This window comes from Mauremys reevesii, linkage group 15 (genome assembly GCF_016161935.1).
Source record: "Mauremys reevesii isolate NIE-2019 linkage group 15, ASM1616193v1, whole genome shotgun sequence".
NCBI classification, from domain to species: domain Eukaryota; kingdom Metazoa; phylum Chordata; order Testudines; family Geoemydidae; genus Mauremys; species Mauremys reevesii.
The window spans coordinates 13339382-13357456 of NC_052637.1; the positions used below are offsets into that span (position 1 = coordinate 13339382).

General features: G+C 49.6%; 1 protein-coding gene across 1 annotated transcript; it reads right to left on the reverse strand.

Annotated features, from left to right (window-relative positions):
- Positions 1-1978: 1978 nt before the first annotated feature.
- LOC120383085 (olfactory receptor 6N1-like) lies at positions 1979-6545 on the reverse strand. The gene is made up of 2 exons (XM_039500717.1): positions 5621-6545; positions 1979-2004 (listed from the first exon to the last, which is right to left on the reverse strand). Exons 1-2 carry the CDS (start codon positions 6543-6545, stop codon positions 1979-1981), a joined length of 951 nt encoding a protein of 316 aa, XP_039356651.1.
- Between the last annotated feature and the right edge of the window lie 11530 nt (positions 6546-18075).

The window sequence follows — 18075 nt, forward strand, 5'->3', positions numbered from 1 at the left end:
CAAAACCAGTTTCTCCTCCCTTGGTTTTCACACCTCGACTGCTAGAACAGGGCCTCATCCTCCTTGATTGAACTAACCTCGTTATCTCTAGATTGCTTCTTGCTTGCATATATATACCTGCCCCTGGAAATTTCCACTACTTGCATCCGACAAAGTGGGATTCTTTGCTGCTTTTACAGACCCAGACTAACACGCAGGGGCAGCTCTAGGATTTGCGCCGCCCCAAGCAGGGGGCGCTCTGGCGGTCACCGGTCCCGCGACTCCGGTGGATCTCCTGCAGACGTGCCTGCGGAGGGTCCGCTGGTCCCATGGCTCCAGTGCACCTCCCGCAGGCACGCCTGTGGATGCTCCAGCAAAGCCCCGGGACCAGCAGACCTTCCGCAGGCATGCCTGTGGGAGGTCCACTGGAGCCGCCTGCCGCCCTCCCGCGGGACGCTGCCCCAAGCGCTTGCTTGGTGCGCTGGGGTCTGGAACAGGCCCTGCTAACATGGCTACCCCTCTGATACTCTCAGGGAATTAGCTCTTTTACCAGCCAGGAGCGTCCTCTGCAGGCCTGTGATCCACCTCTTCTCTGACCCCCGTGTCCTTCCCCAGGGGAACCCCCAACCCACTATCCCCACCTCACCTCAGTATCAGGCCCCAGCTGCAGCCACTTCCCCCAATCAGCCAATGTTTTACCTTGCCCAGCCCCAGCCCTCTGCATGGCTTTTCCAACCCCTTCCAGGCTGGAGCGGGTGGTCACCCCGCTACACATGGACAAACACCAGCTCACATTTTTGGGAGATGCCTGTCCAGGGTGATGGCCACTCATAACGTACTTGCACTGCCCCTTTATTAGTATTCAAGAGATGCTGCCATCTAATGGGCATTTTTGAAAGTTGCCACCTATTGACCATTTTACAGTATCACTTTCCCATTATTGTATTACCTACTGAAATCTTGGTCACTGGTCAGTATTTCTGACACCACCACCCCCGTCCTCATCTCCTCTACTCTGCTGCTGTCGAGTGTCAATTTCCCAGAATGGCAGTCTGTTGCTCTCCTTTCCTCTATGGATTCTTCTTGCTATAGCTTGACTCTTCTCTGCCCTCCACTCCCCCCACTCCCTCCCGCGGGGGCAAGGGGAAGGGGGCAGAAGCTTGGTTCTGCTGGCTCCCCTGCCTCTTCCTGCAGTGTGCTGGGTTCCTGCCCCTCCTTCTGCTCTCTGTCCCTCCCTCCCAGCTGGCCGATCAGCTGATGGCCATTGCGAGGGAGGGGGTCGGGGAGGAGCTCCCGGCTGAGGCAGAGAAGAAGCAGAGGAGGGCCTTGGGGAAGCAGGGGGTGGAATAGGGGCATATCCCCTCCAGACCCCTGCCATGAGCACCCCACGACCCTAGCCCACACCCCCAGCCCTCTGCCCTGACCCCCACTCACACACACCCAGCCCTCTGCCCTGAGCCCCCCTTCACACACACACAGCCCTCTGCCCTGAGCCCTGCAGCCCCGCAACCCCCCTAGGCTCCTGCCCTCTGCCCTGATCCTCACACACACACACCCAGCCCTGTGCCCTGACCCCCACCTCACACACAGCCAGCCCTCTGCCCTGAGCCCTGAAGCCCCACACACACCCCAGGCCTCTTTCCTCTACCCTGACCCCCGCTCACACACCCCCAGCCCACTGCTCTGACCCCACCCCCACACACCCAGCCCTCTGCCCTGAGCCCTGCACCCCGCACACTCCCCAGGCGTGGGGGGAGGGATAGCTCAGTGGTTTGAGCGTTGGCCTGCTAAACCCAGGGTTGTGAGCTCAATCTTTGAAGAGGCCACTTAGGGATTTGTGGCAAAAATTGGTCCTGCTAGTGAAGGCAGGGGGCTGGACTCAATGACCTTTCGAGGTCCCTTACAGTTCCAGGAGATTGGTATATCTCCTATTATTACCTTAGGCCCCTGCTCTGAGCCCTGTACCCCCCACACACACCCAGTCCTCTGCTTGACTCCTTCACCCACCCACAACCCCAGTCCTGACTCTGGCACCCCCACACATACCCAGACCCCCACCCCATGCACCCCCCACATCCTGACTCTTGCACCCCCCACATCTCCACCCCCACCCTGAGCACCAAACGGAAGCTCCTTCACTCCCTCCCCACATTCCCACCTGCACCCCTCACACCAAATTGGAGCTGCCCAGGTACACGCTCCACACCTAAACCTCCTGCCCCAACCCTGAGCTCCCTCCCTCATTCTAGCTCCTGGCCAGACCCTACACCCCAACTGCCAGCCTGCTCCATCACCCCCAGCCCTGTGCTCAGTGCGCACCCACCCTCAGCTCAGCCTGCTGCCGGCCTAGGTGAACAGAATCCCAGACCAGCAGCGGGCTGAGCAGGCCGGCGGCATAAGATCAACATTTTAATTTAATTTTAAATGAAGCTTCTTAAACATTTTGAAAACCTTGTTTATTTTACAATACAACAATCACTTACTTAGATATATATAGGCTTATAGAGAGAGACTTTCTAAAAAATATTAAAATGTATTACCAGCACATGAAACCTTAAATTAAAGTGAATAAATGAAGACTCGTCACACTGCTTCTGAAAGATCGCCGAACCTTGAGCTAAAGGAATCGGATCAGTCTTCCATGTTCCAGGCCTTTTACAAATCTATTCAGTGCTTTGCAGTCTTACCTGTTACAAGCTGTTCATGTGAAAGAGACTTTTTGAAACTAGCACATGTAAAAAACAAACTAAGAAGTACAGTGTCCCAACAGCACCTCAACTCACTCATGATTTTGGACATTGAACAAGAATTGGCTTTGTCAGTTAATTACAATGATGTGATTGAAGAATTTAAGTCCATAACACCTGGTGAGCGACGCCTCCTTCTCTAGGAAACCTTAACCTGTTTTGGTCAATTTGGGTTAGCTCATTAACTGGTTAAAGATACAGTGAATTTTCATGATCTTTATCTTTGTATACACCTGGTTATCACTACAGCAAAAATTTCGTATTTTGTGTCTCGTTTTTTAAGTTTGTGTTTTTTAACTAAAGTTTAGTTGTTAATTTTAACTAAAGTTTAGTTGTTAATTTTAAAAGAAAATAAGTTTAGTTAAGCTTTAGTTTCTTTAGTTTGTTTGATGAATAAAAATAATGTCCTTTATGATTGAATATCACTAAATGTTCTCCTTTTAAAAAATAATTTAAAAAAATTCCCTGGGTGCACACCCTAATGAAATGTGCTTCACATGCCTAAGGTCAGGAGGCTATACAGAGAGAGAGCGAGTGAGAGAGAGAGAGATCTCACCACTCTCTGAAGCTTGAATCTCAGGGTTCCCAGGTGATGTTGGTCGTGGGTAGTCCGGAGTGCTGGAGACAGGAAGAGAGACCACAGCACAATGAATCAGAAAGATGAAGTTCCAATGAAACTGATGCAGAGTTTGGATCCAGGCATCAGAACATTTACTAGGGTGGTGGTAAAGGGTTATTGTAGGGAAATAACAATGAACACTAGATTTGTTTATGGGTAAACTGATGATTCAAGGGACTATAACAAAGTCGTTTAGTCCAGGCTACACAATAAGAACTGATCATTCCTGGCTATGGGCGGTGTTCCTTCGCGGAAGCTCCTAATGCAATTAGGTCATTTCAGTATTTTGAATATCAATAAAGGATTTATTACTAGAATTGGTCTGATAATTACTGAGCTAGGTGTATGCAGGCATGGGTTAATTTCCATCTGGAGCACAGATTTCCCAGATTTCCCATCATGCAATGCTTCTCTGCTTTTCTGATCCCAGAGTTCGGTGCAGTTCTTGCCTTGGAATCTCTGTTCTCCATTCTCTATGCTAATAGAGATGCCTCCCTTTCCCATCCTTGAAGCAAATGAGGCTGGGGAGTTTCCTTAATCATATCACTCTTGTCTGGAGGGGCTTAGATGTGTCTCCCACTGTCTTTCTTCTGATCAGTTTTGGTTCAAGGAGGGACTGGGGGAGGAGGCCTTCATGAGTCAGACTGCAGCGCTCCTTGACACTGTAGGATGGGGGCGGGTGGCAGAGTGGCAGAGGAGACGTGCCAGACATGGGTGGAGGGAGACCCTGGACCTCCAAGCCCCCAACAGTGGGGGGTGGGGGCAGAGCCAGCTCAACAGCTGCACAATACCTCCACATTGTCACAATAATTATAGTAAAAGTCAGGGACAGGTCACGGGCTTCGATGAATTTTTCTTTATTGCCTGTGACCTGTCCCTGACTTTTAATATAAATATCTGTGACAAAATAAATGATCTGAATAATGGGAGTGATTGTACACTCAGCAAATTTGCAGATGAAACTAAGCTAGGAGGAGAGGTAGATATGCTGGAGGGTAGGGATAGGGTTCAGAGTGACCAAGACAAATTGGAGGATTGGGCCAAAATAAATCTGATGAGGTCCAACAAGGAAAAGTGCAAAGTCCTGCACTTAGGGTGAAAGGATCCCATGCACCGCTACAGGCTGGGGACCAACTGGCTAAGTGGCAGTTCTGCAGAAAAGGACCTGGGGATTACAGTGGACGAGAAGCTGGAAATGAGTCAGCAGTGTGCCCTTGTTGCCAAGAAGACTGATGGCATATTGGGCTGCATTAGTAGTAGCATTGCCAGCAGATCGAGAAAAATGATTATTCCCTTCTATTTGGCACTGGTGAGGCCACATCTGGAGTATTGCATCCAGTTTTGGGCCCCTCACTACAGAAAGGATGTGGACAAATTGAAGAGCATTAGTTCAGCAGAGGGCAATGAAAATAATTAGGGTGCTGGGGCACATGACTTCTGAGGAGAGGCTGCAGGAACTGGGGGGTTCCAAAGAGACTGGAGCTTGGCTGTTCTCAGTGGTGGCAGATGACAGAACATGAAGCAGTGGTTGAATATTAGGAAACACTATTTCACTAGCAGGGTGGTGAAGCACGGGAATGAATTACGTAGGGAGGTGGTGGAATCTCCACCCTTAGACGTCTTTAAAGTCTGGATTGACAAAGCCCTGGCTGGGATGATTTAGTTGGTGTTGTTCCTGATTTGAGCAGGGGGTTGGACTAGATGACCTCCTTTTGTCTCTTCTAACCCTAAACTTCTATGATTCTGTGAAACCTTAGCCCTACTCAGAAATATTGCTATGGAAACTTAAGAAAGTCTGAATTTGAATACAAGACTTTATTATCTTACGTAGAGAAACAATGAACAAGGGATATACCCAGGGATTTATTTTCTTTGTTAGTGGATTTTCTGCCTTACACAATGTCAGCTCTGTGTGGTTTCAGAAGCTGTACACACTCCTCACAGAGGGTGAACACTTAGCCAACACCCTGGAGAAAAATACCCTCATACTGTGTGTATAAGTGCTGAACATGAGAGAGTGACAGAGCTGTCAACATCCTCACTTTCCTGGATCACACAGCAGGGAATCATAAAGACTGTCTCGGTAACTCCATGCAGATCATCTCCTTTTCTTTTTCCTTTTCTTTTTCACATTAGTGCTGAGATTTTTAATGGGAGATGACAAGTTAATTTTAATGGGGGCTGATTGCTTAAATCGCCCAGGCAGCTTTGAAAACCTCAGGCTAAGTTATTCTCTTGGAGTCTCTGCACGTTTCGGTGAAAGCCACATATATACTGATTGCTTTGCACAAGGCTTCCTTGACCTCTCTGTTTCTCAGGCTGTAGATGAGGGGGTTTACCAGGGGAGTCAGGACCGTGTAGCAAAGAGAGACCACTTTGTTCAAGTCTCGCAGTGTATCATGTTTCGGCAGCAGGTATACAATCATTATGGATCCATAGAAAATTGTCACCACAATCAGGTGAGAGGAGCAGGTGGAAAAGGCCTTTTGCCTCCCACTGGTGGAAGGGATTCTAAGGATGGTGGCGATAATGCACGCATAGGATATCAAGGTTAGTAGGAATGGTGGCAGGGTGAATACAGAGACTAATATGAAATCCAGCAATATGACCAGGTGGGTGTCACTGCAGGAGAGTTCCATCAGTGGTATGGGATCACAATAGAAATGGTCAATTTCATTTGGGCCACAGAATATTAACTGTGATAGGAATAAGAAAACGATGGTAACAGCCAAAAAACCATTTAACCAAGACCCACCAGCCAATTGGAGGCAAAACCTACTATTCATAAGAGTTGAATAGTGCAGGGGTTTACATATCGCTAAATACCGATCATAAGACATCGCTGCTAGGAGATAGCATTCTATACATCCCAGAGAACCAAAGAAATACAGTTGTGTGAAGCAGCCATTGACTGAGATAGTTTTGTCCCCAGTCAGGAGACTGGCCAGCAACCTGGGCAGGATGGTTGAGGTGTAGCAGGTCTCCAAGCAGGACAAGTTGCCCAGGAAGAAGTACATGGGGGTGTGAAGGTGCTGGTCAGTCACAACGAGCACTATGATGAGGGTGTTCCCAGCCACGGTTGCCATGTAGATCACTTGGAACATCAGGAAGAGAAGAATTTGCAGGTCAGGGAGATCCCCGAATCCCAGAATGATGAATTCCGTGATGGCCGTTTGATTTCCCCAGTCTCTGTCTGCCATGGTTTGAGTCCAGGAACAATAAAACACCCTGTGCAATTGCATTGAAAGAACACAGAGTTAAAAGTTAATCAAATCTCATGAATTAATTCCGTAAATATTCAGAAACTCACTCCCTCTCCTGGTTATGGGCTGAAATTTTAAAATTAAATGTAGATTTCAGAGCAAAGTGCCAGGAGTCTCAGTCTGAGGACAGAACACTGCTCTGATTGGGAAGAGAGGATGTATGTGGATACCATTGATTACTATAACAGCCCGGTTCTCTGGCATTCAAGTACTGATAGACAGAGAAATGATCTGTCATATAATATCTCATCTGGTGACATACCAGAGCATAACACTGATGCTTAAATGCTGTATTTCACTTCGGACAATGCTCAGAATCGTGCCATGTTTTACAAGTCAAAATAAATAAATACATCAACTGAAATCTTGGACTGAGATTTCCATTGTGGTCTAGTGTCTGTAGGCACTGATCATCTGTTAGAATTAATGGAAATAAATCATAGAATATAAGGGTTTGAAGGGACCTTAGGAGGTCATCTAGTCCAACCACCTGCTCAATCCTCAACTTTTTCTTTTTTGCCCCAGAACCTGAAATGGCCCACTCAAGGATTGAGCTCATAATATTAGACTCAGCAGGCCAATGCTCAGACCACTGAGCTATCCCTCCCGCTATAGATTGAACAATATATCCTGGTATATTCAGCCTTTCAGTACATGTAGAAAAGGAACAATTTTCACCCCTTCACAAGAGATCAGTTTGTTATATAATGAAATAGTGTAAATTCTCCCTTAGTTCCTGTGATGGTGATGCAGTGAGGGAATGACAATCAATTTTCTTTTTCCCAACATTAGTTATGTAACAGTAATAAAATACAGCTCTCTAGAGGGTGGGTCTTAGGAAGAGGCACAACCAGGCTGACGTGCAACCCTCCTCACTCCATAATAAATGTGGGATGATAATAGAGGAGCAAGAAAGGCACTGGGGTGGTGGGGGGAAGATGCTGTCCCTGAACTCAGAGTCTAGAAACAATCTGGCATGTATGATTCAGTAAGACTCTATCACCACTCACCACCCCATTGAAAAGTCATGGAAGATGGGAGACATTCCAGAAGACTGGAAAATGGCAAATATAGTGCCCATCTATAAAAAGGGAAATAAGGACAACCTGGGGAATTACAGACCAATCAGCTTAACTTCTGTAGATAATGGAGTAAATAATTAAGCAATAGATTTGCAAACACCTAGAAGATAATGAGGTGATAAGTAACAGTCAGTATGGATTTTTCAAGAACAAATTGAGTGAAACCAACCTGATAGCTTTCTTTCACAGAGTAACAAGCCTTGTTTTGATACTGTCTCACATGACCTTCTCATAAACAAACTAGGGAAATACAACCTAGATGGAGCTACTATGTAGTGGGTGCAAAACTGATGGGAAAACTTTTCCCAGAGAGTAGTTATCAGTGGTTCACAGTCATGCTGGATGGGCATAACGAGTGGGCTCCCACAGGGTTCGGTTCTGGGTCTGGTTCTGTTCAATATCTTCATCAATTATTTATATAATGGCACAGAGAGTACGCTTATAAAGTTTACGGATGATACCAATCTGGGAGGGGTTGCGAGTGCTTTGGAGGATAGGATTAAAATTCAGAATGATCTGGACAAACTGAAGAAATGGTCTAAAGTAAATGAGATGAAATTCAATAAGGACAAATGCAAAGTACTCCACTTAGGAAGGAACAATCAGTTGTACACACAGGGCCGCCCGGGGGGGGGGGGGGCAAAGGGGGCAATTTGCCCCGGGCCCCGGGCTCCGCAGGGGCCCCCAAGAGAACAGCGGAGGCTCCTGCCTCCGCCCCTCCTAGAGCCTCAGTGCATCAAGTGCCCTGTCTCCGCTGGGGCCCCTGAGCCCCGCCCCGCCCAGAGCTGCGTGGTGAGGGGATGGGGCTGGGAGCTCTGGGGTGAGCTCAGCTGCCTCCGCTTGGCGTGGAGCTCGCAGCCCCACCCCCTTACCACGCGGCTCTAAGCGGGACGGAGCTCAGGCCTGCCGGGGACACGCTGCGGCTGTTCCGGCGAGGCGCTGAGACTCCGGGTGAGGAGGAAGCCGGGGGTAAGAGGTTGGGGCTGGGGCTGGGGCCGGGGCCGGGGCGAGGGGGGAAGCGGGACCCGCCGCAAAAGCGCAGCATGGTCTTCGGCGGCGGGGGGCCCTTCCGTTCCGGGACCCGCCGCCGAAGTGCCCCTAAGACCCGCGGCGGGGACCCCCCCCCACCGCACTTCAGCGGCGGGTCCCGCTTCGGCGGTAATTCGGCGGCCCCGCCACGGGTCTTCGGGGCACTTCGGCGGCGGGTCCCGGAAGGGAAGGGCCCCCGCTCCGCCGAAGACCCCAGGCCTCCGGAATCCTCTGGGTGGCCCTGTGTACACATACAAAATGGGAAATGACGGCCTAGGAAGGAGTACTGCAGACATGGATCTGGGAGTCAGAGCGGATCACAAGCTAAATATGAGTCAGTGTAACACTCTTGCAAAAAAAAAAAGCAAACCTCATTCTGGGATGTATTAGGAAGAGTGTTGTAAGCAAGACATGAGAAGTAATTCTTCTACTCTACTCTGCGCTGATTAGGCCTCTACTGGAGTATTGTATCCAGTTCTGGGCACCACACTTCAGGAAGGATGTGCACAAATTGGAGAAATTTTAGAGAAGAGCAACAAAAATCATTAAAAGTTTAGAAAACATGACCTATGAAGGAAGTTTGAAAAAATTGGGTTTGTTTAGTCTGGAGAAGAGAAGACTGAAAGGGGACATAACAGTTTTCAAGTATTTAAAAGGTTGCTACAAGGAGGAGGAAGAAAAATTGTTCTCCTTAACTCTGAGGATAGGACAAGAAGCAACAGTCTTAAATTTTAGCAATGGCGGTTAAGGTTCGACATCAGGAAAAACTTCCTAAGAGTCAGAGTGGTTAAGCACTAGAATAAATTGCCAAGGGAGGTTGTGGAATCTCCATCATTGGAGATTTTTAAGAGCAGATTGGACAAACACCTCTCAGGAATTGTCTAGATTAGTGGTTCTTAACCTGTATTGCAGCCAGCACCCCTTTGGTTCTCAAAATATATTCTCGCACCCCTTATGAAAAATCACTGAAGTAGGTCATTTCTTTAAACCTAGATGTATCCTAACTATAGAATGAAAGAGAATTATATATTTATTCTAATTTTGCAGTAAAATTAAGAATACGTGAAAAATTATACACTTTTTTAAATTTTATAAGCTCAGTGACTCTTCTGCTGTTGCTTTTGTTCAATGATGCGTGAGAAACAAGGAACTTTTTTTGCAATAGCCACACATGTCATCTCTTGCATTTACGCAGCTTCTGATCTTTGTTTCGATATATAAGAGTGATGAAAGTCACAAATGGCACAAGGATCTCCAGCACTGTCTTCGCCAGTTGTGGAAACAGTGCTAGTTGAGCATACAAGATATTCTCAAGCTGAATTGTCTCAATAATTTTACCACAATTAGCTTAAAAACTTGAACATATTTTTTGTTTGTATATTACAATAATCGTTAATAAATGTATAATGTTAATAAATACCAAAGGTTTGATTAAACAAAGTAGTTGTACTTACGTGCCTGTGCTTAATTTGTGTTTTCGATGATTTGCCTTCTAAAAAGATCTGGCATCCTCAGAAAGGACATCGCTCACCCCCAGGGGGTGCGTGCACCCCAGGTTAAGAACCATTGGGCTAGATAATACTTAGTCCTGCCTTGAGTGCAGGGGACTGGACTAGATGACCTCTCGAGGTCCCTTCCAGTTCTCTGATTCTATGATTGGTGCTCACACAAAGCCAGATCCTCAGCTGGTGTAAATCAAGGTAGCTTCATTTGTGTCAGTGGAGCAGATCGTCAACTGAGGACCTGTCACAAGACATGGATCTCACACTGCATCTCTGTGAAATGGTGCTATGAACGCTGACTGGCACTGCTGTGGGAAGGAGCGGCTAAAACTGTTCTTCACCTGAAGAAGAGCTCTGTGTAGCTCAAAAGTGTCTCTCGTTCACCACCAAAAGTTGGTTCAATAAAAGATATTACCTCACCCACCTTGTCCCTCTAATATTCACAAATCAAAGTCATGCCCCTGTTTAGAATATTCTGCAGAAACTGGGAGAAGGTAGAATGGGGAACTTCTGATTTCCCTGACCCTTACTCCAAGAACAACAGAATTAAAAGGTGGGTGTAGTGGGGCGGCTGCCCCATTCCTGCCCTGAAGGGGTTAAAAGCAGTCCTGGAGAAGGCTGCGTCTGGGTAAAAGGGATTCAGAACAGCTGGGGAAGCTGAGTGATTCGCTGACCACAGCTGTGGCCAGCTCAATCAGGGCCCAGCTGGCCCTTATAAGAGGGATGTGGGCCAGAAGCAAAACACCCACTCTCTCTAGCTTCTTGAGAGAGAAGGACCTGACTGCCTGGGAGCTGAGACAGGCACCTGTGGTGGAGCAGAGCTGGGGAAGGGCAGAGGGAGCTGGGGAACTCCAGCCAAGTAAAACCCAGGCTGCAGGTCTTGCTAAAAGGGCCAAATAGATACCGGGGCTGCAGAGAGGCAGCCCAGAGATACGCAAAGGCAGCAGGTCCTAACCCCCTTGCCGATGATGAGTGATTTACAGACTGCAGGCTGCCCCAGGGAGTGGGGGATACACGATGACTGGCAGTAGCCATTGAGGCAAGGTGGGGATAGAGGGTGGGGGTTCCTTTGGGAGGGGAAACCCAGAGAGTGGGGGCACTGCCAGGGGGCAGCACCCCCAGATAAAGGGGCACCGTGGTCTGAGAGTGATACAGGGGGTAGTGGCAGGCGAGACACCAGCCTGCAGAGGGTGCTCTGGGCTGGAAGAGCTAATTCCCAAGACAACCAGCATGAGGCACCTTGATGGTGAGCCATTGCCTCCCCCCGCCACACACACAGTGGGCAACTTAAAATCTATAAAGTGAAATACTTGTTCACCCCAATTGTAATTAAACTGTGTAACTCACAGGGATGCTGGCAGATCAAGTGCTAGGTCATGCCAAGGTCCCCCCTGTTTCAGCAAGACACTAACAGATACAAAGGTGGAATCAGTCTGGCTCACTTGTAGGTTAATATTAATAAAATGGTACTAGAATTATAAAAAAGGCTTTAATGTTTGGACTCTGTTGAATGCTGGTCAGTTGCTGCCAGGGCCGGCTCCAGACTCCAGGGCGCCAAGCGCGTGCCTGGGGTCACATTTTGCCGGCAGGATGGCAGGCGGCTCCGGCGGACTTTCCGCAGTCATGCCTGCGGGAGGTCCACCAGAGCTGCGGACCAGCGGACCTCCCGCAGGCATGACTGTGGAGGGTCCGCTAGTCCCGCGGCTCCGGTGGACCTTCCTCAGGCATGACTGCGGAGTGTCCGCTGGTCCCGCGGCTCGGGTGGACCCCTCGCAGGCATGCCTGTGGAAGCTTCACCGGAGCAGCGGGACCGGCGACCGGCTGCACGCCCCCCATGGCTTGCCGCCGTACTTGGGGCAGCCGGATACTTAGAGCCGCCCCTGGTTGCTGCCTGCATTAATCTCCCTGTAACGTCTGTTACATATTGTAATTTAATATTTGAGCAATTGTAGTGAGCTTACGTGAGTATGAATCACCACACAGAAGAGGGATGTTAATGAGTGTGAAGAGTTGCTCTTCCACAGACATGAAGCCTCTCCTGAAAAAGGAAACCCATCAGTACCAGATAGGATGACCAGATAGCAAGTGTGAAAAATCAGGACAGGAGATCGGGGTGTGGGGGTTAATAGACACCTGTATAAGACAAAGCCCCAAATATCGGGACTGTCCCTATAAAATGGGACATCTGGTCACCCTAATCCTGGTTGGGCAATGGGTGGATATTGCAACTATAATCTCCCTACAACTGGATTGAGAAACAATCAACAAAAGGACTAGAGACTTATTCTTCTGCTCTCCTCCCTGTGAAGATGAGTCATGGAAGTGGAGTGAGTTTGCAGCTCAGAGCAGATGGCAGGAGGGGGAGAAAAACCTCAAGCAAAAGGAACTCGGGATCTCAATGCTGATTGGACGTTTGGGGCAGAGAGTTTCTAGACATTAGCAAGAGATCCTCAGCTGCTTAGCCTGGGTTAGTCCTAAAGGTAAATACAGCTTGCTGCTGAGAGAAGCCTGTATTACCTTTTGAAACCTGAGACTGTGACTCATTCATGGGTCTGTTTTCTTGCTTTAACCTTGTAAATAACTCTCATTTTCTTCTCCTATTTAAGAAATCTTCCTATACAGTAGTTCACTATAGGATTGGCTCCAAGTGTCCTCTTTGGTGTGAGACCAAAAGTGCAATTGACGTGGGGGATGTCAGGAGTAACCTGAATATTGCTGTGATCCTTGGCGTAATGGTCCGTGTAACACAGATATGCTCACCTGGGTGGCAGGACAGAGCGGCGCAGCCAAGGGGAATTTCTGGGGGGACTCTCTCAAAGCTGTTAAAGTACCTGAGGTGTGTGCACTCGGTGCAGTTGGTAGGTGAAATCTAAGTTTAGACCTGACAAACAATGAGGGCTTTGTGCCCTGGTTTGGCACTCACACTCTTGCATCCTCACTGAGAGCATCACACTCACTGCCACAGGAAGTCACTGATATGAAGGACTTAACTAGATTCCAGAAGAGACTTGATGTTCCTGATAGCCATATAAATATCCAGACTTATCATAATAATGGCAACAATAGAGATTGGCTTAACTCCCAAACCATGAGGTTTATATCCATTCCACACCGAGCTATTATAAACGAACATGACACATGTGAGGGAAGATTATCCCAGAACTGCTATTGCAGTGTTCTTACATTTGCCTCTGAAACATCTAGTACTGTTTGCTCTCTGAGAAAAATACTGGCCAGGTTGGCCCTTGGGTCTGATCTAATCTGGGAATTCGTATATTACTACATTCTCCTAGAGCAATACAGAGAAACCCCAAATTCCAGTTAGTTCAATAATGTGCTCTTTTGATATTTCAGCTTCTGACAGGCTTTACCCACTTTATAACCCATTTTAATGTTCCTTTCTATCAGCTTCACTTAGTTTTGATTTCCATTATTCTATTCCAGGCTTCACCCTAGTTATCCTGAGCCAGATCCTTAGCTGAGGACCTTTCACAAGACATATATCTCAATTTCCCCATTGTTAAATAGTGATATTAACACCAACTGGCACTGCTGTAGGTAGGTGAGGCTAAAACTGCTAGCATTGATAGAGACAAGATTGGTGAGGTAATATATTTTATTGGACTGGCTTCTGCTGGTGAGAGGGACAAACTTTAGAAAGTTAGGGAACTTGTCTCTCTCCAACAGAACTTGGTCCAATAAAAGATATCACCTCACCCACCTTGTGTCTCTAATATCCTGGGACCAACACAGTTACAACAACACTGCAGACAATATTCACAAAGAACATTCATGCCCCTGTTTGGAAGGTGGTGTAGAAACGCAATCAGTAAGAAGGTGCTCACCTGTAACCACAGGACAGCTCAAGCTTCGAAGGATGACTTCTTATTTCTCAGGGTTTGGTGGCCAGGACTCGGTTTCTGCCACTGAGGTAATTGGGTCTCATCATTTGACCGAAACTGGATCTGCTCAGCAAAGACACCTGCATCTACCTGAATGGATGAGTGGCTGCTGCGATCTGTCTTAGAACATGCTCTTCCCCCTCCACTTATATAGTGTAGAGTCCTCATATTTGTAGCCTTCTCCATGGAAGGCTGCATCTCCCTTGACTCCACCTCTGAAGAGGTTGAGCCTGGGGAGTTAGCCCTGTGTTTTCTGTGGGTACAGTACAACTGTCCTCATGCAACCAACCTCTCACGGCCAGAGGAATTTCCTTTCTGCTACCAACTGTATGAGGTTATTGCTCTACATGGCTGAAATGTAACGTAGTGTCCCTGGAGTGCATGGCCATGCAGAGACTGAAACTACTCAGCAATCTTTACTCATGTCGATTGTCCCATTGCCTTGAGTGGAACAATTGCATAAGAAAAAATGGGTAAGATGACTGAAGCCTGCCAGACTGGGTGCTGAAGCCACAGTTTAACAGACACACAGGAAACTGAATGTAAAGTAAATGTAATCCATAGTTTGCAATAGAAAGATTTGGATGAAAGAATCTCTCTCTCCCACTTACACCCTGTAGTGAGGCGGTCTGGCTCCCCGCCACCCCAGAGGGGGACGAGCCTCTCTGGACACCAAAGTGGGTGGAGCCAGCAAACCCTGCACCTGCCCCTCAGAGGTCAGGGTGCAGGACAGGAAGTATAAAAGCCCGACCCCAGAGCTCATTTGGAACTCAGCCACCAAAGTGACCAGATGCTTGTGGCGTAGCTCCCGATGGGGAGATCACGGCGATCGGTGGCTGACATGAGGACTGGCCAGACCAGCTAACACCTGAGCGTAGCCCGAGCCCAGTGATGCTGCCAAGCCTACTGCTCACCTGTTACCCTGAGGAACTGCCAGACCTACCGCTCGCCAGCTACCCCGAGGAGCCCATGGTGTGTGACCCCGTGGAGGATGCTGTCCAGACCCTGGTACCTCTAGAGGGGGAGGTAGGAAGTAGCCCCGAGGCAGCCAACCCGAGTCTGGCTGCAACACTGCCAGAGCCAATGTCAGTGTGTTGTGGCCAGGATCCCCACTGACACAGCAGCGGGTCTTCTGATGCTGCTAGGGCCCCGGGCTGGGATAGTCTCCCCATCTCCCAGGCTGCTCGGAGCCAGGAGCCTGGGGTTTGCATTTGAATCTGTCTGCTCAGCCTTGCCTGAGGACCTGAGCTACTGACTCTTGCCCGCCCTGATCCAGGGCCTGGGCTTGCTACTATTGAACTGTTTGCTCAGCCCCCGCCCCCAGATGGCCAGAGCTGCTGACTGACACACCTGACCAAAGTAGCGAGGTGGTCTGGCTCCCCGACACCCTGGAGGGGGACAAGGCCCGGCCAAACAGCCTACACATGGTGGAGAATATGGGCATTGATCCCCCATCCTTGTGAGAAGGGATCTGTGGTGGAGCGTGCCCGAGCGACCATGGATATGGACAAGCTTATTCAGTTCTTAGCTGGAAGCCAACAACAGCAGCAGCAGGTGGTCCAGCGTTGGTTGGGACCCAATAGCAACAGCTGATTTTGGAGCTGAGACGTCAGAACCGGGACCACCAGCAGCAGTGCCTGCAGCAGTTGGTGACCTTGCTGCCCCGTCCTGCAGAGCCCCAGCCGGTGGGAGCCACTGGGCCTCCCATCCTGTTAACAGAGATGGCCCCAACGTTGACCCAGAAGCTTTTCTGGCAACTTTTGAAAGGGTGGCGTTAGTCACAGGCTGGACCCAAGACCAATGGGCTAAAATTTTGGCCCCATATTTGACCAAAACCATCCAAACCATATATTGGGGCCTGTCCACGGACGCGGCTTGGGGCTACACCTGGGTAAAGGCAGCAATCTTAGATGCGTTGGACGTTAACCCAGAGACCTTCTGACAGAAGTTCCGGCGCTTGGTCTACCCTACGGAGGCCTGACCCCGGATGGTAGCCCAAGAGTTGAGGGAGCCTGCAATCGGTGGCTACAACCCAAAAGGCAAACCCCGTATGAGCTCGTTGAACAAATTATTCTGGAGCAATTCATCCATATACTCCCATCGCAAGGGAGGGCCTGGGTCCTCCGCCATCAGCCTACAACCTTAACGGCTGTCATCACACTCATGGAGAATTTTCTCGGCGCCGAGGCACTAGTGGGACTGATCACTCAAGCTGCCCTGCCAGGACTGGAGCGCCCTAACCCAGAGAAAAGGGGAGCCACCTGCAGCGAACCACGAAATTCGTCATAGAGCCCGGAGTTCTGACCCCGACCTGCTGAGGTCCCGTTCGACAAGCCCCGGCACCTTGACCAGATGCCTGAGGGACCAACCGAAGCCTTCCCTGGGGCCAGATGGTAACACTCTCCCAGCCTGGGAGCTCGGATATTGGACCCTGTTTTTCCTGTGGGAAATATGCCCATTTACAACAAGACTGCGCCGAGATGGATTGCAGCTTCGGCCAGGTCTGCGCGGGAGAAGCCCGCACCCGACGCTCACAAGCCACCAATATTACAGTGCCAGTGGTTGTCGGGGAATGCCCAACCTTGGCCCTAATTGACTCGGGCTGTGGCCAGATACTGGTTCGCCAAAGCCTCGGCCTCCAGGCTGACCCATGCCTTCTACAATGCATTCACGGCGACATACGCCCCTACCCCAGTGCCCAAGTCTGACTGACCATGGATGGGGTCACGTGATTGATGGTTGGCCTGGCTCCTCGGATCGCCTACCTGGTGATCCTGGGACGGGACTGGCCAGACTTCGTGTAAGTCCTCCACTCCAATGCTGACGAGAGGCCCGCAACTATGCTAGTACTGGAAGGGAGCCTCCCTGAGACCCAGTCAGAGGGGAAGGAGGTGCCAGACCCCAATGGACCAGAAGAAGAGCCCAAGGACACCCCTCCAGAAGCTCCTGCTGAACCCCTGCTTCATACTGACTTTTGTCATGACCCAAGGGCAGATCCCACCCTCAGTCACGCTTACGAGCAACTAGCCATGGTCGATGGGGCCATAATTGACCCACACTAGGTGAAGCAGTGGCCACACTTCGAACTGCAAAGGATCGGCTCTATAGGGTAGAATGGGACCCGTGCACTGGAGAACCCCAGAGCCAACTACTTGTGCCTCGATGTCACCGGCGGGCAGTAATGAAACTCGCCCACGACATCCCTGCTGCCAGCCACTTGGGCCATGAGAAGACACTAGCCCGGATACTGACATGCTTCTTCTGGCCCGGCGTGCACGAGGAAGTAAGGAACTATTGAAACTCCTGCCCAGAGTGCCAGCTAGCCACACTCCTGTGGACACCCCATTGGTCCCCATGCCCATAGTCGAAATGCCCTTTGAACACATGGCCATGGACCTGGTGAGGCCCCTCCTGAAAAGCACTGCGGGGTTTCAGTATGTGTTGGTCCTAGTAGATTATGCTAATCATTTCCCAGAGGCAGTACCGCTGCAGAGCATCACTGCCCGAACCATTGTGGGCGAGCTCGTGAAGGTCTTTGCTCGTGTAGACCCTGGGAGATTCTCACAGACCAGGGCACCAAGTTTACCTCCCAAGCGCTGTGGCAAGTGTGTAGGCTCCTGGGGATCAAGCAGTTGCACAACACTATCCACCATCGACAAACCGATGGTTTGGTTGAACAGTTTAACCATACTCTAAAAGACATGTTGCACAAATTCCCCCCAGAAGAATTATGCCAGTGGGGCCAGCTACTCCCGCCTTTGCTTCTGACGATCCGGGAGGTGCCCCAGGCCTCTACAAAGTCTTCCCCTTTTGAGTTGTATGGCTGCTGCCCATGGGGGTTGCTCGACCTGATGCACAAAAACTGGGAACAAGCTCCATCAGCAACCCAGGGCCTTTTTAAGTATGTCCTCCAGCTCCAGGAACGCCTTGCTCAGGCTGGGGAGCTTGCCCG